We start from the raw sequence: 22,708 nt of genomic DNA on the forward strand, positions 1-22,708 counted from the left end.
TCAACATACTTCTAAAATTTTGAATAATCTACCTGAGTACAAATATCATTATGTAATTAAAATTGAAGGCATAAAATTCAGAGGCATGATTCATGTGAGAAATGCAGTGTTTCTGAGAGAGGAGAAAGATGTTCATTCACTAAGAAGAAAATTCATTTGGAATTTCTTTAAATGCTAACTATATGAAATCTATGAATTCAAATAATTATAATTAATTAATTTACACCACTGCCATCTGCTTCTCTATCAAAAGGATCCTTTGAGATTAACAATGATGAAAGGGTTAAAATTAATGAATCCAAGTTGTTTTAGAGATGGTATTTAGTGACGAATATTGGGCTACTTTTTACTGAAATTGGTAATAATAATAATAACAAATCCTATCTAAAGGCACAGGCAATGACCCCTGAAGAGAGAATGGCCAGTACAAACTTGAAGGCTACTGGGGGAACAGGAAGACTTCAGGAACTAGGTTCTCCTTTATTTCCTGTTTCTGAATGTCTCTGGTTCCTCAAAATATTCAACTGGTAGTATTGGTCTTGGACAGCTGACCACTGAGAGACTGAGGGGTCGTGGAATTAAAAGGCAATGGCCTTCAGCAATAGAACTTCCTCCCAGATCTTGAGGTATTTCAGAATCCACTAGAAGTTATTGGGTGGTCCAGAAACCCCAATGATCAGTTCACTTATAAGTGAGAACTAACTCTCAAAACACGCTTCACCCCTCCTTCCAGGTGACTCCAGAGGGTGCTCCAGGCACAGGGCAATGGGCATCACTGCTGGGCAGCTCTGGGATTCCCGGGTTCATCGCTGCTACTCGGAGGACCTCAAGCCAGTTCAGGACCCTCCCGATTCCCTGAAATAGTCATCAGATCTCTTAACAAAGATACAAAAAACACCAGCAGCTTGGAGTGCACAGAGGTGCCCCTGCTATCCTTGGCATGCATCTCTGTGAATTAAACAAAGGTAGAAAGACAGAAATGTGCTAACTATATAGCAGATTCATTTTTCAATGATGTATTCATTAATTCGTCTTGGAATAATGGGGAAGGAAGGTACTCTTGTCCCTACGGTAGACCTTCTAACCATTATCAGTAGTGGTTAGAAAGTAGGATTTTCCTTCTTTTCTACTAGAGTTGATAATTTGAGGAAAGAAAGAGGAGAGAGAAACCAAGTAGCAGTAACAATACCACTCAGATACTAATAAACACCAGCCTGCGCCCTTCCTCCCCCCAAAAGTCTTCTTTTTCACCTAAAAGGAATTTCTGAGAATGATAGTAGGTCAGGGCCAAGGGTGGTGGTGGTTGTTTTAGGAGAAATAAATACATATATGGGTATTTATCATTTAAATATCATTTTAGACGAAGGAATAAAAGAAAAGTGTGGGCACTTTTTGTTTTTTTTCCTAATCTTATGGGGAGAAAAAAAAAAATAAGCGCAATTCCCTTTAAGAGTTAACTCTCCCCCCCCCCCCCCCCTGCCTTCTTAAAGCAAAGCAAAGGAAGTTCCAGTCATCCGGGATTAAGTGAAAGATCGTGGGCGAGGATGAAAGGCGCGCTTGAGGAAGCGGGGAGCCCGCGGCTCGCACACAAAGGCGCGGAGTTCCCAGGCCTCCCGCGGCCCTGTCCCGGGGACACGCAGCCTTCGGGGCGCAGAGACGCGCCAGGAAGCGCCCGCGGCTCTCCGCCTGCGCGGCCACTCTGCTGGTGGCTCGGAAAAGTTAGTCACCCGAAGACCGAACCTAGCGTGCATCCAAGAACGAGAGCGAAGAGTCCGAGGGATGCGGAGGGAGGAAACCGGTACCGGGAGAGCGGGGCGAGGGGGCGCACGGGAAGCTGAAAGCCCTTGGCTGAGGGATGCGGTTGCAAGGTCTACGAGGCCAGAGCGCACCGGCGTGCACAGGGCAAAAACGTGCTGCAGGAACTTCCTACCGAGGGAAAGAAAAGCAGGAGAAAAGGGGGCAGAGAGAGACTTGAAACGTCTCAGTAACTTTAAAAACATACCAAAACACCCCGTCAGGAGATGAGGTAAGCCGAGGTTAGCCAACCCCGATTGGTTGTGAAATATCAGACAAACCCCAGCCGCTGTGGCTTTAAATGAGGCCAAAGAAATCTTCTGTTTTTCTTACTCAAATACTTTTCTCCCCCTCGCCCTTGCTCCCTCCCCCACCCTCCTTCCACCTCACCGGGTCCCTTCCTCCTCCGCTGTCGCCCTTTCCTCGATCACCCCCCAGGCCCGCCCTCCCCCATCTGATTAGGCGCGGACCAGGAAGGGTGGGAGTGGTGGGGGAAGCTCTCCCTTTAAGAGGCAGCTTGCAGTGACGAATTGTTGAAATTGCCATTGCAGGATGGCATGCCGCTATAAATTCATTGTTCCACCTCCTCGCATCTTCACAGCGCTCGCGCTGCTCTCCGCGCTCGCAGCGGCCGACTGGGGATGACGGCGGGCAGGAAGACACTGCATCAGAAGGGACACGGACGCGCAGCTTCGCTGGCTCGCCGCAGGCCGCCCCTTGCATTTCTGTTTTTCTGTTAATTTTCTGTTAATTTTTATGGCTTTTTTTCTTCTCTTTCTTCCCTTCCTCCCGGTTCCAGTAGAGTCAAGGAAACCCACAAAATAAGAAAGGAAGCGGGCTCCGGAGCTTGGAACCCCTGCTGCTGGCGGGTCCCGAGCAGCAAGGGGGCTGGAGGCAGCACGCACCAGTTGCCCGCCTGGTGCGCGGCACCTTCCTTACTTTTCTCGGTGCCCCAATCCTGGCTGGGGTCGGATTGGGTTTTTTCCCCTTTTCTCCACAACCCGGCTTCTTTTTCTTTTCTCTTCTTTTTTCTTTTCTTTTTCTTTTTTTTTCTTTTATTCTTTTTTTTAATCCTCTTTCGGGAGCACGAATCCAAACATTTTCCAAACCAACAAAGAAAAGTTCGCACGCTGGCATCGCGGCCGGGACAGGCTGGCGCTGCTGCCGGGTCCCCCTCCCTCCGACACTTGACTCAACCTTGCAAGCAAGTGTATGTGTGTCCCCACCTCCCGCCCCGGTAACTTCCAGAGCGAATAACAAACCCCCATAAAGTCCCCGTCGCGCAGCCCCTCCCCGCGGGCAGCGCACTATGCTGCTCGGGTGGGCGTCCCTGCTGCTGTGCGCGCTCCGCCTGCCCCCGGTCGCGGCCGGCCCCGCTGCGGCACCTGCCCAGGATAAAGCCGGGCAGCCTCGGGTTGCTGCTGCGGCCGCCCAGCCCAGCCGGCGGCAGGGGGAGGAGACGCAGGAGCCGGCCGAGCCTCCCGGGCACCCTCACCCCCTGGCGCCGCAGCGCAGGAGCCACGGGCTTGTGCAGAACATCGACCAGCTCTACTCGGGCGGCGGCAAGGTGGGCTACCTGATCTACGCGGGCGGCCGGAGGTTCCTCCTGGACCTAGAGCGGGATGGTTCGGTGGGCGCCGCTGGCTTTGTGCCCGCAGGAGGCGGGCCGAACGCGACCCGGCGCCACCGGGGCCACTGCTTCTACCGGGGTACGGTGGACGGCAGCCCCCGCTCTCTGGCTGTCTTTGACCTCTGCGGTGGTCTCGACGGCTTCTTCGCGGTCAAGCACGCGCGCTACACCCTGAAGCCGCTGCTGCGCGCGCCCTGGGCGGAGGCGGAGGCCGGGCGCGTGTACGGGGACGGGTCCGCGCGGATCCTGCACGTCTACACCCGCGAGGGCTTCAGCTTTGAGGCCCTGCCGCCTCGCACCAGCTGCGAGACCCCCACGTCCCCGCCAGGGCCCCGTGAGCGCCCCCCGGCGCACAGCAGCCCGGACCGACGCTGGGCGCTGGCCCTGCAGCTCCCGGACCAGTCAGCTCCCTCGTCCGATGGGAGTCAGAGACCACAGACGTGGTGGAGGCGGCGGCGGCGCCGCTCCGTCTCCCGGGCCCGCCAGGTGGAGCTGCTCCTGGTGGCCGACGCGTCCATGGCGCGGATGTACGGCCAGGGCCTGCAGCATTACCTCCTGACCCTGGCCTCCATCGCCAACAAGCTGTACAGTCACGCCAGCATCGAGAACCACATCCGCCTGGTCGTGGTGAAGGTGGTGGTGCTGGGCGACAAAGACAAGAGCCTGGAAGTGAGCAAGAACGCGGCCGCCACGCTCAAGAACTTTTGCAAATGGCAGCACCAGCACAACCAGCTGGGGGCTGACCACGAGGAACACTACGACGCGGCCATCCTGTTTACTCGGGAGGTAGGTCCCGCCTGGGGGAGTGGTTCAAGCCCCGGAGTACGGAGGTAGGTCAACGGGACAGCCTTGTTGACAGCCTTGTTTCTCCCACAAACCGCCTGCCCCCATGGGTTTTCTTCCCTGCTTCTTGCAGGAAACCCAGCCAGCCTCCAGATCTGCTCCCGTATTCGGGATAGAGCCGGAGCAATTCAAGCCTTAAATGACCAAGACCTGCTCATACAATCAGTCCAACAGGCAGGATGTCTCCAGTCTGAGATACGCAGTCATAGATGTGTAAATGTGGTAAAATGGAGCTAGAATGCTTGGGGAAATGTGCGTCGTTAAATGAGAAAAGGGGGAAAGCAAGTTTGTCTTTGGAATCAGGGATCATCTACTTTCCAATGAACCCAAAGATATAACTTTGTCTAACCTAATGGCAAGGGCTGATGATTCATTCACTGTAGTCACTTTTACCCACCATCTTCCTTTGTAAACGTCCATACCTTCTTACTTGAACCCCTTTCAAGACATAAGTCAAGGCAAGGCTTTCCAAAGGAAGGACTTGTTTTCCAGTCTGGCTTCCTAATGGAGTTCTTACATACCCAGCTTGGTGGAATCTTGCTTCCTTGGATGGAAGGGATTGGGGATGGCCAGGAGGATATAGAAACCCAATCTTCTGAGGTTCCTTAGCAACTCCTTTGCCTAGTCCTCCAATGCATGGCAAGAACTGCTCCGTCCTCCACAGCTGCCAGTCAAGGGTCACATCCAGCTTGCATGTTTGGGTTTTGGATGAATGTTTCTGAAGCCCCAGTGCGGAAAGATCTGGGCAAAGAGTCAAGACATGAAGGAATGTTTTCCCAGGATTTCCCTCTTTTAAGGAAGGGGGTTACAGGAAGGGAAAAAATACTGATCTTTATAGGCCCAGAGGTTCTGGGAGGAACACAATATCTATGTAGACCGTCACAAAAGTGTGACATTCAGATACAGAGTCTGGACTGGTTTTGAGCTTGTTTTGCTCAGAGCTTTGAGCCTCAGTTTTCATAGCTGTACTCTGATTGGCGGGTTTGAGTCATGCTTTCACATGCCTGGTAAGAATGGACTTTGAAAGCTCATTCTTTAAGTGTTTGAGATCCATCCAGGATAGAGAGAAGGATTAGAAGCTTTGAAATATTATGCAAAATCATGGTGCAAAGGGAGCAACCAGAACTAGGACAGGAAATTCAATGATGGCTTGCAGGAGGTTTCAGAATCACATAGCTCCACCACCTAATTCTCCTATTTTTACTAAGGCACCTCTGGTATGAAGGAAAAGTGTTGATAAATTTGGAGTGGAGAAACACTTGTGGTTCACAGGGTGGACACAGATGTAAACCACATGTAAATAAAGATGCCGGAGGGCAGCAGTTTAGGGAGAAGTGGGCAACGCACAGTGCTTTGTACAATGGAAAACCTTTCTCTTCATGAAGTGATCTCCTGGAAACCATCCTTTAATTTTTCTGCACAACATTAATCTTTAAAACGGAAGAACATTCATTTTTGTAGCCTTCCATATGAAGTGAAGTTCTCCTGTAAAACTATCCCTTTTTTATTTGGTTTCCAAGTCTTTTTTTTTTCTTTCTTTCTTTTTTTGGTTCACAACTTTCCATGTCTGGATTTCTTGCTTTGCTACATCACTAGGGGCTGCCAAGAAGGAGGCTTCAGAGAGTTTATGGAAGGAAGTTCTCTAAAGACTGAAGAAAAAATACTTTTGTAGGCATACTACTGCAAAGTGTTCACTTTGAACATTTTCATGGTTCACTTTCATTTTGGAATAAAAATGCACATTCCATAAACATTAGTAGAAGACCCCGATACTCCCTATTTCCTGCCCCATAATTTTCCTAATTGCTTCTTAGAAAAAAAAGGAAAACTAGTCAGTGATTCAAAATGATCTGTCTGTTGCTTTTTCTGGATTTGTTTTTTGTTTGGGTAGTTAACGATTCCTATTTTCCAAGCTTTGAAATATATCAGTTCCTTTAAATAGATAAAGCAAGGGGGAAATAAGTTAACATCTATCTTAATTTTAATAAGTATTATAAGAACATTCATTTTTCAAACTAGTCTACACATGGAAAATATTTTACATGGGCCCTCCCTGGCCTCCTTGCCAAGCAGAAGCATACTTTTAGTAAAGTAAATCTCATTTAGTTTGTGGTTGGCCCTCTGGTATATACATCTAACTTGATGAGAACCAAATATTTGAAGAGCATGTGATTATGAATGTATGCACCTAATTTTAAAAATGCAATTAATTAGGGGGCTGAGGAAAATATTACAAGACTCATGTAGCATTCATTTGAGAGTACTTTAAAATATAATGTTAATCTCTGCCTAATACTTCAGAATGTGGAAACCAAGAGAGCTAGAGGAGAAATGATCTGAGATCTTCAGTTTCATGGAAATCAGATATCTGGGACCTAAAGAAAAACTTTCATGGCTATTTTTTTTTCAATGAGAAATACCCGGAGTTGGCACCAGGATCTACTTTTACATCTCTGTTTTGAATGTAAGAGGTACGTTGCTTAGCAGCCAGACGCCAAGCCATGAAATCCATGTTTTGATGGGCTCTGAGCACTGTTCAAATTCTGTATCCAGATGTCTTCTCCTAAATTACTTGTTTTTCAGGCATGAAGCAAATGTGTGAGGATATGTTTTCCACCCATGTTGTCTAGCCGAGGGCACCTTGAGCATTATGTCTAGGAATCAGCAGAATAGTGCTAGTAATTCATTTATCAAACTAACAGGCTTCACTGTCAGGACTGTACCCCAGCACAAGGCGCTGTCCTAATTAGGGAAATATAGCACCAGTCACTTTTTTGCAAGAGGAGCCATTTTCATTCCAGAGTGGCACTTACGCTGGAATTCATACCACTGCTACCATCAAACAGTAGAAATCTGATCTCCCCAGGATTTATGTTTGCTTTCCAGAATCCTTTTCTGGTTCCTGGCTTCCTCTTTTCTTTTAAGATAGTTTCCTTAAAGGCACACTCCTAAATCCATTTTGGAGATGATGCACTCTCCTTTAGAAACAAAACACCTACCTGCTTGAGAAAAAAAGTGGGAAATTGTTTAACATTTCCTGTCTGTGACCATACCACCCTGAACTTGCCCGACCTCGTCTGTTTAACATTCCCTCACCCCTGCACAACAAAGCTTAATGAAAGCTTTACTTTTTCATGGCTTGAAAGCATTGGATTGAAACTGAACCAGCTACGAGACTACATAATAGAAAAGGTTCATTCATTTTCATTAATCATCAGTGTGCCAGTTAACAGGCAATTGTGTGTCAGCTAACACCTCACTTCTATATTCTGCCTTTTTTTTTTTATTTTATATTGGAGTATAGTTGATTAACAATGTTGTGTTAGTTTCAGGTGTATAGCAAAGTGATTCAGTTATACATATACATGTATCTATTGTTTTCAAATTCTTTTCCCATTTAGGCCATTACAGAGTACTGAACAGAGTTCCCTGTGCTATACAGTAGGTCCCTATTGGTTATGTATTTTAAATATAGCAGTGTGTACATGTCAATCCCAAACTCCTAATCTGCATTCTGCCTTATAATGCTGTGGTGGGGACTCCACCCAGAATTAACAGCTGGCTCCTTGCAAGGTTATGACAATAGGGGGCCCTAGAGGAAGACTGGAAGCTTGGAAGAAGGAAACGGATGTGTTTTTTCTTATTTGCTTGTAGACTGAATCGACTATTTCAATCACATATTTGAGTTCAAATCCCATTTAAATTCAAAAGCAAGCCCTTATCAAGGGATCATAGCCGATAGGTCAATTCTAACCAATAGAAGGCTAAATGTCTAAGAAATGGGAAGACTGGGAGCAGATTCAGCAGCTCAAGTTGACATTTTAAAAATAAATTGTGGGGCTTCCCTGGTGGCACAGTGGTTGAGGGTCCACCTGCCGATGCAGGGGACACAGGATCGTGCCCCAGTCCGGGAAGATCCCACATGCCGCGGAGAGGCTGAGCCCGTGAGCCATGGCCGCTGGGCCTGCGCGTCCGGAGCCTGTGCTCCGCAACGGGAGAGGCCACAGCAGTGAGAGGCCCGCGTACCGCAAAAAATAAATAAATAAATAACAAAAATAATAAATTGTGAATTGAAAATTTCTGAGAGTAGGTCTTAAAAGTTTGCATCACCAGAAAAAAAATTGTAACTATGTGTGTGATGGATGTTAACTAGACTTACTGTGGTGATCAGGTTGCGATATATACATATATTGAATCATTATGTTTTACACCTGAAACTAATATAATGTTGTAAGTAAATTATATCTAAATTAATTGTGAAGAATATTACCTAAAATCTGAAGTCTATTATATGAGAGACAGTAAACCACAGCACACAGGACATACTGTCTTCCTCACTTTCAGCACCTGCCTCTGGGCATCTCCTAAGTGTGAGACACTCATTTAGGGAGCTGAAAGCAGCGAGATGGAAAATACCTGGTCCCTGCCCAGCCCAGCTTATCACAAGGGGAGAGGAAGCAGATATATGCATAAATCAGCTAATGTTAGGAAAACGCTAATAAATGCTGTAACTAAGCTATAAACAAAGGCTTAGAAAGGAAAAAGGAAGGAAGAATCAATTCTGCCTGTGTATCTTTATACAGGCTTCATTGTAAATGTAGAATTGAATTGGTCCTCGAAGGATGGGCAGATTTGATTTGGATTCAACCACCTTTTATTGAACATTTCATAAGATGCTATCCATAGTCATAAACCATTTTATAATTAATCCTTTCAGCGGTCTACAACCATAGTGACATTATCATAAGTTGACAGATAAGGACATTCATACAAAGAGAAACAGAGATAAACTTCTCAGAGTAACAGCTGACAGGTGGCTGAGAGGGAAGTTCGTCCTGTCTAGTGGTCTCTAAAATAAAAATATTACAGCAAATTTATTCAAACATTCAATATGCTTCTAATAGGCAAAGAGGGATGAAGAGGTTTGAAAAGTAACCCCTTTCCAAAGAACCTATTCTAGGAAACAGACAAGGAAATGAATAATTGTTATACAGTGTGATGACTTTTGTAATAAATGTGGTCATTAAATGTCATGGAAGTACATTGGAAGGTAGCCTAACCCATCTGAGTTCAATTTGGAAGAAAGAGGAGAATTAACCAGATCTATAAGGAGGAAATAGGCATTGCAGACACACCAAACTAATAGTGCAGTGGCCCAGAGGCAGCATGGTAATTCTGGGAAATATAGGGGTTTAGGTATGATAGGACAGATGGTATGAGAGTGGAAAGGTGATAGGTTAGTCTAGAGAAGATGATAACAACCAGCTTATAGAAGAAATTCTATTCCATGTGTATTAGTCTTCTGGGGCTACCATCGCAAAACTCCATAGACAACAGAAACTTACTTTCTCAATTCTGGAGGCTGGGAAGTTCAAGATCTAGGTTTCAGCCTATTTGCTTTCTGGTGAGAACTCTCTTCCTGGCTTGTAGACTGTTACCTTCTCACTTTGTGCTTACATGGTGTGTTTGAGGGGGCAGGGGTAAGAGAGAGTTTTCTGGCATCTCTTCTTAAAAGGACACTGATCCTATTAGATCAGGGCCCCATCCTGATGATTTAATTTTACCTTAATTACCTCCTGATAGACCCAATCGCCAAATATAGTCACGTTGGGGATTAAGGCTTCAATACATGAATTTAGACAGTGGCAGGGAACACGACTCAGTCGGTAGCATAAAGAGTTTAAATTGTAAATTAAATTCAGTGGGAGTCTATGGAAAGAGCATCAGAAGGAAAGCAGCAGTGATCAGAGGGGTGTTCTTGAATGAGCCTTCTGGCCTAAGTAGTTGGGCTAGAGCCTGCGGGAGCCTTTACAGACTATTTCGGTAATCTTCAAGGAGAGACTCAAGATGGTCTAAACTAAAGCAGTGGCATTAGAAGTAGAGAGGCAGGGGTCGAGTCAATAAGTGTTAAAAAGAAGTGGATTTGAGTAAATTAATCCCTTCTAGCAGGAGGAATATTGGGGCTAAAGTTTGGGCCAAAGAAGTTGGGGAGATATGCAGGAAATAGTGGACAAAATGGATCATAAAGGTGCAGTTAAAGCTGGCAAGGAAGCCTGGGTTGCATTGTGCAAGGTTTTAAATGCCAGGCTGAGGTTGGCATGCCTTTTAAGTTTTGCAGGAATGGAGGAATCCTATAAGATCTGGGTTCTAAAATGTAATTGACTGCAGCATATAGGTAGGGAAGTCACAGGAGACGAAAGGACCATTTAGATACCTTAGGTGATAGTCCAGGCAGGAGGGAACAATGGAAGGAACAAGAAAGAGAGGACATCTACATGAGGCATTTGGTAGATGGAGTCAGTGACTTACAGTGACTGATCTGATGCGGCAGGTGAGAGACAGGCAAGTTAATGATGTCACCAGGTTTCTTATCCATCACTTCCAGTTTCTTGCTTTCTGGAATTTCTTTCTCAGTGCATTTTGTATTTTTCTGTGCCTCTAGATTATTGAGTTTCACCAGATATACCACAGAGAGAAAGACTGTGTTATTTGTTACAACCAAGGAATTTGCTTGACCAAGTAGAGATTATGAATGTAAAAGATAAGAGTAATGTCGGGGGAAACACAGGTGATGATTTAACTGCACCTTGGTGAAGTAAGTTCAGGAATTGGAGTGTTTAGATATAGGTTTGAATTGCAGCTCCACCAGTCTCAAGCTTCTGATTTTGGACACTAATGACCCCTGAGCTTTAATTTCTCCATCTGTTAATTGAAGTGTTTTCCCTTAATCTCAACATGTGTGTAGCTGGAACAAACCCATAAACCACCTGGTCCAAGTTCCTAATGCTATTGATGAAGGAAAGTAGTCTCAAAGCATATAAATAATTCACACAATGAATCTAATTAATAGAGTTGAATTTAAAGCATCACTATCTCTTCTCAGCTTCCATCTCCATTCTCCAGAACGACGACTCTTCTGAGCATCTGTTCCCCTCAATCTCCAATGTGCTCCATCTTTCCTTTCTCTTCTTCTTATCTCATATTTACCAGGATAAGTTCCCTATCTTGGAACTCCGGGCCCAGGCTACCTTTCCAGCTTCCCCTGTTCATCCTCCACCAGGTCTATCCTGTACTCCAGCCACAAGAAACATGTTGTCATTTCCAAAACAGACCCTGCCTTTTCCCACCCCTGATATATTCACGAGTCTTTCCTTTTTTGAATACCCTTCCTCTAACACTGTCAGACTCCCTTTCATCCCTCAAGATCCAGTGAGCTCCTTTGAAACACCTTTATTGATTCCCCCAAGGAGAGCTTGGCAATTCCTCTTCTGAACTCCCTCAGCAACCTGTTCAATCTGCTTCCTTCTTGACACGTCTTGTTTTGCTCACTAGATCATGATGTTTCTTAAGGGTCAGGATCAGATCTTATTGTATTTATTCACCACACTGTCAGCACTTCACACAGTGTCTGGCAGGTTGTGGACACACAATAATTGTTTTAGGAATAAGTGTACCTGGATCCCTTGGTCCCTAATCCAGCAGAGCTCCATGTTTTTTGTGTTACCTAGTTGTATCCAGAAGCATGGACAGAGACTGCAGAACATGGGTCATTGTCATGGTTGGCCTAACAGACCCTATTAATGTAGTTTCTGCTGAGGTCCAAATCAAGATCTCTGCTATTGGGGGCTGCTGTTTAGGTAACCCTAAATCCCTCTTCACTAGGAATCTGGTAGACAGATAGGTAGATACCTGAGGCTAGTTAAACCCTCTTCTCTGCCCTTCCCTTGAGCTCTGAGCTTGTCCTTACCAGGGGGTAATATCTGCAGAAATAGAAGATGCTGCTATTTAACTCCAGATTCCCCCATACAAGGTACCCTGCCTTCATTTTGGCTGCCGTTACCACAGCTGTGATGATATCTGCTCTTATCAGCCTTCACGTTTCCTTCCTTCCCTCAGCGCATTTATGCTGCCTGAGAGACCAATCTCCCATCAAGACTAGAAATCCTGCGTCTCCTGTTATGCCTTCCACTTTGCACACTCATATCAGCTTAGTTCATTTTCCCCACCCAGTACCGACCACTGGGATTTTCCAAGTTGTATTAGCTTCTGGGCACCTGCTTCTCAAGGTAGCAGACTTTGCTGGCTCCCTCCCCGACCCCACTCCATCCACAAGAATAGATCTGATGTACTGTGAGTCCTCCTAAACTTCACGATAAGTCACAGATACGGCCATATTCATGATCCTCTAAATGACCACCCTTAGTCACCATGTCAGTGACCACCCTGTCAAGTCTTCGTTGGGCTTGCTGACTATCTCGGCTCCATTTTAGGTACATTGTCCCAGTCCTGGCTTCTGGCCAGGACCACACCACAAACCCACCAGTTAAATCTCTTCATGCTCTTGCAACCCTTACATTTTATTAAATCTTCCATTGCATTGTTGTCTACACGATATCAATATCATGATAAGATATCAATCCTGCATAAAAAGAACCATCTTTAACATAGCAGAGATATAACTTCTCTTCAGATTTACACTGACTAAGCAGAAGAATTCTTGAGAGCACTTTTATTTTGTTTGCCTCTTATGTGGCTACTGCATGTGATTTACATTTCTTTAGTATCCCCTGCTTCCAGATTTGGAAGATAGATGGATGGGTGGACAGACGGAGAGACAGACAGACAGACAGATAGATAAATGCTATTGCCCCAATGGTGTCTTTACCCTTTCTCTGAATTAAAAAAAAAAAAAAAATTCTATAAATTTCAAATAAGGTTTGCACCTGTAAATGTTGTTATAAATCACCATCAAAAAATAGACATGAATGTGATGTGCTGTATTCTTAATAATTTGATGCACAAGTTGAGTTTTAATGCAATGGAGTGAACATTGCCTCCCAAAGAAATACAGGCATTCGTTGTATAACTTGAGGAAGAAACCATAACTGAGCTGCCACGGTTTGAAATTGCATGAGTGAAGTGGAAAGGTTGCCAGTTTACATAATTACAGTTACAGAAATATAGTCTGTGGCTATGCAGTCAAGGGTTTAATCAGTATGATTAAAAAAATAACTGCTTCTGTTCATTATTTTGTCACATGTACAAATTTCCGTGGCAAAGGACCAAATGCATTTAATGCAATTCAAGGATGACAAGGAGGTTTGATGGGCTCTAATGAGCAATTGATTAGCAGTAAACAGAGAGAGATTAAGAATCCACATTAAACTCTATTCAGAACAAGAGGGCCATTTCCATTAGCTGTGGCTGTTCATCCGAGCTTATTAATGAAGTAAGAAGGGGAAACAATTCTTCGGTTTTGTTATTTGAACCCCAAATTGTGAAGATAAACATAAAACACGGTTTAAAAAAATATGCATGTGCAGAAATAACCCACAGTGTCCAGTAGTTCACTTAAACCATGACCTGGGCCTTTGGTCTTAAAGCTACTAAAATGACTGGGGGAAAAATGGATTAAAACATGTATTGTACTATATAATTATCTCAAAGACTGATTGTTATGCAAAAGTGTGTTCCAATTTCAATTTTAAAAACTACTAATTTGTTCTCAACAGCTGTAATTTGAGATCCCATATGAGGATACCCAGGAGACATTGGGAGGCTATTGTTGGTTTGGTGACTGGATTCACCAAGGCTACTTGGCTGAGATTTCTACTGTCTGCAGCTATAATAATATGGCGGCCACAGTGCAATTCATCACAGCTGGGATCTCATAATATACGAAACACAATAAGGACCTGAAAATGTACTAGGGAGATCGTAGGGTATCCCTTTTAAATATTATTCACCTTAACTGGACTTCTATGCAGCTTTTTATGCAGAGAAAAGTTAGAAGAGTGTGTTGACATTGACTAGGCGGCATTAGTTGTGTAGTAGTAATATCTCGTGCTGGCTTCCTGCAGTCTGTTGAGGTCTTGCTAGCATACAGCATATTAAAGGTATGTGACAATGTTCAGTAAGGCAAAAATCTGTATAGGATAACCATCTTTTCTCTTTGTCCTGGGAGAATAAAAATACTAGCTCCATGTCATCAAAAAAAAAAAAGTAAAAAATAAAATTATGTGAGGTCTACATTGCATCTGACTATATGTCAGAATTCACCTCAATTAAGCAAATGTTTGTTGAGTTCCTATTATAAGTCAGGCATTGTGGTAGTTGGAGATACAAAGATAATAACTGCAACAGAGAGAACACTTATTTCAACTAGTGAATAGTCATTTTTCACAGTAATTAATATTTTTTTAAAATTCTTCTGCAGTTATTCACTTATGGCTTTTGCTTTGGATAGAAATATATATACTGTCAATTAATTTTCATTGAAAACAGGAGTCAAATACAAGAAAGTCTAATGTCCATTAATACTCAAATAGCACTTAATGGAAAGCTTATCATTACAAATCTATCATGTCAAAAAATTTGGCTTATATTTTCTCTATATGCTTCGTGATTTAAAATTGTCTTGTTGATGTCTCTTTCATCTAATTTGATCATATTAACCATTAGCGAGGTGTGATCATGTTCCCCTTTGAGAATCTCTTAAAAGCTATGCAATTTCTCTCCAGGAGAACATGTATGCTCATTTATATAAATACAGTATATTACATATATTTTCTGAGAATTGATCAGGTTGAAAAACACTACATTAAACACTGTGGGAAAGAGTGTATACATTTCTGAAGACACAACCTATGAAATTACAACTCAATTTGGCAATTAAGAGATGATCTTTTGAGGAATTACCCTTATAGATTAAAATTTAGTTTCTTACCCAAATTACTGGGAAATTTATATTCTGCCATAAATAGGTGATTGCAATTTGCCCCTGTGATGGAAAACAAATTATTAGACTTGGCTTCTAATAAATTTAGCAGGAATTTATGTCAGAATATTAAGGCTTTCCTAAGCGTGACTGTATGTGAAAGTGATCCATGGCATATGTGCCTGCATATACACAGTACAGCTTTGTTAAGGCTGCGACTGCTATTGTAATGGACAAGCCACAATCTTATGACATCTTTTAAAATGTAATTGAGTCCCTTCTGTGCTTCTGGGACCCAGAGAAGCTTAGAAGAGTCAATGCTATTAGTTTGTCTTTGGAAGGTTTCCAGAGCTGAGCAGGTGATACCATAAACAGATCCCAGTGTTGACATTTGGAGTGAGCAAGGGGCTCTACAAGGTGGCTCCTTCTGGATGTAAATTGATTTTAATGATTTCTTTCTTTCTCCTGGGCAGGATTTATGTGGGCATCACTCATGTGACACCCTGGGAATGGCAGACGTTGGGACCATATGTTCTCCCGAACGCAGCTGTGCTGTGATTGAAGATGATGGTCTCCATGCAGCCTTCACCGTGGCTCACGAAATTGGTATGCAGTGTCTTTTCTCTTCCCTGGCCAAATCAAACACTTGTAACAGCTGCAACAGGAACCAAAATACTTGGCAATTAATTCCAGATTTCTCCTGGTTCAGATGCAGCATTGGGGATTACATTTGTTTATATTTGTACCTTTAGGGTTAACTAATAAGAGGGAAGGAAAACAAAGTTAGGCATACACAGAAGTTATTTCCTTTCTGTCAGTGCCATTTAAAAGTTTAAGAGAAATTCACTAGTGCTACTGTCTTTTGAAGCATGCATAAAGGACTCAGACAAAATTTGTCACAGTTGACAATGGAATGCAGAGATGTTTGCCTTAGAAGTTACTCTATTGATTCATCCAGGGCTAATCAGTTTACACAGAAATTCATCAGGTTTTATTCCACTGTGAGTGATAACAGTCAGCTCCTGGAGAAGGTAATCAATAGATTATGGACAACATTCCTGTCTTGTTTTTAATAGCAAAGCAAATGAAACAAAACCTAACAGTTACCAGGGTTGGTTTTAAAATGTTATTTACCTGATGACATTAAGAAACTCATCTAAATCCTAAAACTAGAAATTTAGGACTGAGTTAAATATGAAAAATATCCCAGCAATTAGGAATATGTGTTTCCTAATAATTGACCTAGCTACTAGGTATATAAGAAGTTAATTTAGTACTTAGGATTAAACGTTAGAATTATACCCATCTGGGCTCAGTTCTTGCTAAAGTACTTTCTACCTGTGTCATGCTGGTCTGATTATTTAAAGTCTCTAAGCTTCAGTTTTCATATCTGAAATATAGGCATAATAATGCCTATTTCATTGAATTATTTCAGGGACCAAGTTGGGTAAGTTACAGATACCAGCTGTTATTTATATCCATATACACTTCTGTTTATCTTTTTAATTAACTAGTTCATTTACTTTTTTTTTAAATTTTTTTTTGCGGTACGTGGGCCTCTCACTGCTGTGGCCTCTCCCGTTGCAGAGCACAGGCTCCGGACACACAGGCTCAGCGGCCGTGGCTCACGGGCCCAGCCGCTCCGCGGTAGTTCATTTACTTTTTAATGTGTCACATTTTAGCATTATCTTTTTGGAGGCAAAGTATGGCTTGATAGTTATTGTACTTTTTTGCTGTATTTTATTAAGCAGATTGTTTTCTTAAGCTACAACCATAATTTTAAAATAGAAATTAAACTTTTTTCCCATAATTTTAGTAGGCAAAGAACATTTCACAATGTGTTGATTTTTGCCTGCTATGTTTTCTTTTGGGACTTAAAATAACTTCACATCAAAAGTGTAACTGTATAAGTCAGTATATTGGAGCAGTAAAATAGAAATCAGCACTTAAATGCCAGTTCACATGTATTAATCATGATCTTAATGCTCTTAACTGACACTCTTCTTACCATCTAAGCAAAAAAACACAAACATAACATCTTAATGTAAATAACTGTCCAATAGCATCACTGATAACAATTCAATTTAATACTTTATTAATTGAGCATCTTTAGCTTCAAGATGGAATCCCAGCTCTGTCTCCATGGTCTCTTTTATCTCAGGAAAGAGATTCAGACAATGAGTCTCCATTTCTTCCCTAGAAAGTGAACTAATAATGAATGAGGCATGGCTCTCTGGTGGCTGCACTAGAAGACCTGGTATGTCTGCAAGTGTTTTACAAACACAAATGCCATTTGAGCTTTGGGGCTGGGATTATGTCTTCACCTCTCTCTTATTCATGCCTATTAAACTCACTGATAAAAAATATAGCCTAACATTGATCCTTCATTGATATTTATTACATATCTCTGTATGTGCACGAATAAGTGGGAGAAACACAAGAGCCACCCAAGGCAATATTCTGATTTTGCAGCAAAGCTAAGAAGAATTAGTTCAAATACTCAAGAGCATTGTAGTGACACAGAGACGATTTAAAAAGTACACCAGTAATTAATCACCATTATTCAGAGTGAGAGAAGTTCCATAAGAGAAGTTCTAAGCCCTGGGTAGGTAGAGGTTGGTTCATCTCACACTGAGTAGAGGAATGATGAGAAATAAGCAACAGTGCTGCAGTGAACATTGGGGTACATGTGTCCTTTTGAATTATGGTTTTCTCAGGGTATATGCCCAGTAGTGGGATTGCTGGGTCGTATGGTAGTTCTATTTTTAGTTTTTTAAGGAACCTCCATACTGTTCTCCATAGTGGCTGTATCAATTTACATTCCCACCAACGGTACAAAAGGGTTTCCTTTTCTCCACACTCTCTCCAGCATTTGCTGTTTGTAGATTTTCTGGTGATGACCATTCTGACCGGTGTGAGGTGATACCTCATTGTAGTTTTGATTTGCATTTCTCTAATGATTAGTGATGTTGAGCATCTTCTCATGTGCCTCTTGGCCATCTGTATGTCTTCTTTGGGGAAATGTCTACTTAGGTCTTCCACTCATTTTTTAATTGGGTTGTTTGTTTTTTTGATATTGAGCTCCATGAGCTGTTTGTATATTTTGGAGATTAATCCTTTGTCTGTTGATTCATTTGCAAATATTTTCTCCCATTCTGAGGGTTGTCTTTTTGTCTTGTTTATGGTTTCCTTTGCTGTGCAAAAGCTTTTAAGTTTAATTAAGTCCCATTTGTTTATTTTTGTTTTTATTTTCATTACTCTGGGAGGTAGGTCAAAAAGGACACATGTACCCCAATGTTCATTGAAGCATTATTTATAATAGCCAGGACATGGAAACAACCTAAGTGTCCAACGATAGATGAATGCATAAAGAATACGTGGTACATATATACAATGGAATATTACTCAGCCATAAAAAGGAACAAAATTGGGTCATTTGTAGCGATGTGGATGGACCTAGAGTCTGTCATATAGAGTGAAGTAAGCCAGAAACAGAAAAACAAATATCATATATTAACGCATATATGTGGAATCTAGAAAAATGGTACAGATGGACATATTTGCAGGGCAGGAATAGAGATGTAGACATAGAGAACAGACTTGTGGACACAGGTGGGGAAGCGGAAGGTTGGATGAATTGGGAGATTAGGTTTGACATAAATACACTACCACATGTAAAATAGCTAGCTTGTGGGAACCTGCTATATGGCACAGGGAGTTCAGCTCGGTGCCCTGTGGTGACCTACATGTGGGGGGGGGGGGGGGCGGGGGAATCTGGGAGGAGGGAGGTCCAAGAGGGAGGGGATATAGGTATACATAGAGATGATTCGTTTCATTGTACGGCAGAAACTTAACACAACATTGTAAAGCAATTTTACTCCAATAAAAAAAAAAAGAAGAAGAAAGAAAGAAGCAACAGAGTGGAATTGTGGCACTGACCGCCCATGAGATCATGAGCCCTAAATCCTGACCTTGTGAAAAAGAGATTACAGATTCCATGAAGGAAGGGCTGTTCCTTCAGTCCTCTAGTGATCCATTTTTACACATTGACAGCCTCTGGTTTCTTTGTAAAGAAACCACTGTGGCAGTAAATGCAGCTTCTTTGAGGCTGCATTGATCCCCAAGGCAACTGGACTGGAATGAAGAACCTTCCAGCATCATCTTTCCCAGCCCTCCTGAGTTCCTAAACCAAGAGGTTATGCAGGCAGGCAGCAGTCAGAGAGGTAGGAAGCCAGTTGCTAATGAGAACATTTTATTAAAACTGTATATGTACAATAAGAACTTTTCTTTTTTTTTTTTAACATCTTTATTGGAGTATAATTGCTTTACAATGGTATGTTAGTTTCAGCTTCACAACAAAGTGAATCAGTTATACATATACATATGTTCCCATATCTCTTCCCGCTTGCGTCTCCCTCCCTCCCACCCTCCCTATCCCACCCCTCCAGGTGGTCACAAAGCACCGAGCTGATCTCCCTGTGCTATGCGGCTGCTTCCCACTAGCTATCTACCTTATGTTTGGTAGTGTATATATGTCCATGCCTCTCTCTCGCTTTGTCACCGTTTACCCTTCCCCCTCCCCATAGCCTCAAGTCCATTCTCTAGTAAGTCTGTGTCTTTATTCCTGTTTCACCCCTAGGTTTGTCATGACATTTTTTTTCTTAAATTCCATATATGTGTGTTAGCATACGGTATTTCTTAATAATACAAGAATAGTGGACATAGTTTTATAAGAGAACAACGTGGGAGAAATGTGTGTTTCTTTGCAAAAAAAAATCATACCTAACTCTTTGATGTCTGACTATGCTCTGCGTTCCCTTTAATTTCTTGTTTGGATCATTTCTATTTACTTCTTTAGAATTCTCTGTAATTCATTCTCCAATCAAACAGTGCCTACTTAATTTCCCTTTTTGCATTACATGTGCCCTAATCTGAGAAATTTAAGGTCTGGGAATAGGGGGATATGGATTTAATTTCCCTTTTATAAAGGGATCTGGCTTTCATTCACTTTGTTTTCTAATTGCTTTATTTTTCTTTAATTTCACTTTTCGCCTAAATATTGTGAACATGTGTCATAAAGTATAAGCCTTAAAAATTGTAAAGATAACCTTACAAAATATTTCCTAATCATCTGTATACAATTACAGAGCTTTGCTTCTGCAGCCAGTGTGATCTTGGGTAGTGCAGCTTGCTATTCTGTTTCTAGCGCTTTATTTTTAGATTGTTGCTTGAAGCCATCAGCTTGAATTAACTATGCTCTGGATTCTAATTCTACGCTGTTCTTCTTATGTAATTTCCTCCCTTCCCTTTTATTAGACATTTACTACTTTCCAAATTTGGAGGTTACATATCCAGGCTACATATGGTGATAAAATGACGTTGTGAAACCTCGGTTTTGCCAGAGTGTTTTGAATTCGCTTCAGTCCATTCCAAAATGAGCAATTTGCTTCATGCATACAGTGTAAATACATTCCTGTGCTCAAAACATAAGCTGTGGAGAAAATTTCCAGGCTGTTCCCATGATCTTTCTACTTTATTTCTTCTATAAGAAGTGGAATGATATATTTGATTAATACTTTTATTAACAGATTTAAATTCCATTTCACATGGAATGTCCCACTCACTGCTTCCTCTTTCTGTACATAGTGGTTTAGAATACAAAGTCATTATAGTTGAATAAAAAGTTTTTTTGTTCTTTTACTCCCTTCATCAAAAAATGCCCCTACGTTGAGAATTATGTAAAATGTCAATAAACAGAGGCAAGCCTGAAGTCCTTATCTTGTACGTTTTCTATCCATGATGTTAAAGTCATAATGAAGTGACTTAAATGAACAGTTCTGAAAAGTGACTCTTCACGTGCCACATGTAAACGGGAGCACTTCTTTTTTCCTGCTAGTTCTTTCCCAAAAAAGAGCTAGATTCTGGAGATGCATAGTCAACTGATGTCAATACAGGCTTCTGGAAAATAGAGTTTGATGCGTCTAGACTCTGCCTAGACAGTAACAAATTGTCTGCCATCTTGCTATGTTAGGGGCACGTCAACACTGAGTAAATTGTTAGGACGTTTAAGAAAGTTGTTTGAAACTATCAAGAACTCAGTCCCCCATCCCTGGACCTTGGGTGGAGGTAAGAATTTTTACAATCCAAATGTGAACTGTAGCAAGTTTCAAGTGAATGTAAGTTTACATTTGGAGTTTATATTTTTAACTTGTCAAACTTTTATTATCAGCTTTCAATAATAAAGATTTCACCTGCTGTACACATGGCTCTCCAACATAATAATTTTACTGATGTTAGGCCAGCTTCTAATGTGCTAGGGGGAGCAATCTGATTTTATTTAGACTAATGAAATCCATAATTTGCAAACAGGCCGAAGCTTAACCTTAGAGTAGTTAATTATAAAATGTGCTAAGTGAATCTCTCCACCATGAAAGTCTCCAAAATGCTTCCTAAGCTAAAATCAGGCAAAGTGTCAGGGCCAAATATTCAGCTGGAGGCTTAGGAAGTGGTCGAGACACAACAGTATGGCTGCATATGTTTTGCTGCAGTTGGAGCGATTCTCTGCGGTTCTCTGGTTATGTTGATCTGCATGTGACTCTGCTCCCACCGATGATTAGATTAAACGAGCCCATGTTTTGAAAAGCTGCAGAGGCCCTGGAAACACCATACACCAAAGCCAAGTGCACAGAATCAGATGTCAGGACTGACTGTGAGATGTGAGGTAAAAGGAAGCTAGGTTTAAATTGGGTATTTACCCTCAAACCCATAGCTTTAATCAACATGAACTGAGCGTTTTTTTCTGTCCAGTTTGGAGCAATGCCACACTGTGTCTTTCTTGGCCCCCAGATGAAAGGTGGGAATAGGTCTTTGCTCCAGGTCCGGAGGCAGCATTGAAAGATTTAGCGTTTAGTATCAGTTGGTTTGTTTTTAAATCAAATCCCAATTCGTATTTCTCTAGGGGAGGCCTGTAGATTGTCTGTCATGTGTGTGGAAAGCCAACAAGTTGAAGGTGGCATAAAATAAATATATCACACACTTAATGAGTGATTTTTCCTTTATGAATAGAAAATTTTGCCTTCTCTCACAAATCAAGAGTGTCTAGTAATATCAAAATTTATCAAAGACTAGAATACCCATAAGTAAAGTTATAACAAAACCAAGATATTAGTGAGAACAATGAAGTTAACTAACTATCACTGGGTATTTATGTTTGTCAAGCACGTATTCTAAGCACTTTGCATCTTTTATATCCTTTAAGCCTCACAAAATCCCATGAGGTACGTACTATTAATGAGTCACCCAAGAGGGGACGCTGATACACAGAGAAGTTTCAAAACCTGTCTAAGGGCAACAACTAGTATACTGCTCGGGGAAAATTTGAACCCAGTTCATCTGGCTATAGAGCCCAAGATTTGGACACTATCCTATAATGTGTGGATATATATATATATATCCTAGTGTTCCTTTTGAAGGAGATAATCCTGAATTTGATTCAAAAGGTTATTGACACAGCTATTTATAAGGTGAAAAAATTTGTTTTCTTCCTTCTAAATTACATCCTTGATATAATGTTTAGCGTTTATGTTTAATGTTTTGAAATGGAAGTTTTAAGAGTTTTATCACTGCTACATAAGGATTTGCGTTTGAATAGACACGTAGGATCCAATTATTGGAGCTCCTGGTTTCCTTCACCAAGGAGTCTAGATTCTGATCCCATGTGAGCT

The 22,708-nt window shown here is 42.0% G+C and overlaps 1 protein-coding gene across 1 annotated transcript in view; it reads left to right on the plus strand.

Moving 5' to 3' along the window:
- The first annotated feature begins 2,228 nt into the window (after positions 1-2,228).
- Positions 2,229-22,708, plus strand: part of ADAMTS5 (ADAM metallopeptidase with thrombospondin type 1 motif 5) — a 50,581-nt gene continuing 30,101 nt past the window's right edge. The window contains exons 1-2 of the mRNA XM_027101839.1: positions 2,229-4,210; positions 15,458-15,590. Coding sequence (XP_026957640.1) covers positions 3,104-4,210; positions 15,458-15,590 — 1,240 coding nt within the window. The 5' untranslated portion in view covers positions 2,229-3,103. The remainder of the gene's footprint in view (positions 4,211-15,457; positions 15,591-22,708) is intronic.

Source organism: Aethalodelphis obliquidens, unplaced genomic scaffold (genome assembly GCF_003676395.1).
Source record: "Aethalodelphis obliquidens isolate GAN/ISIS:26980383/991018 unplaced genomic scaffold, ASM367639v1 scaffold1, whole genome shotgun sequence".
Taxonomy (NCBI): Eukaryota; Metazoa; Chordata; class Mammalia; order Artiodactyla; family Delphinidae; genus Aethalodelphis; species Aethalodelphis obliquidens.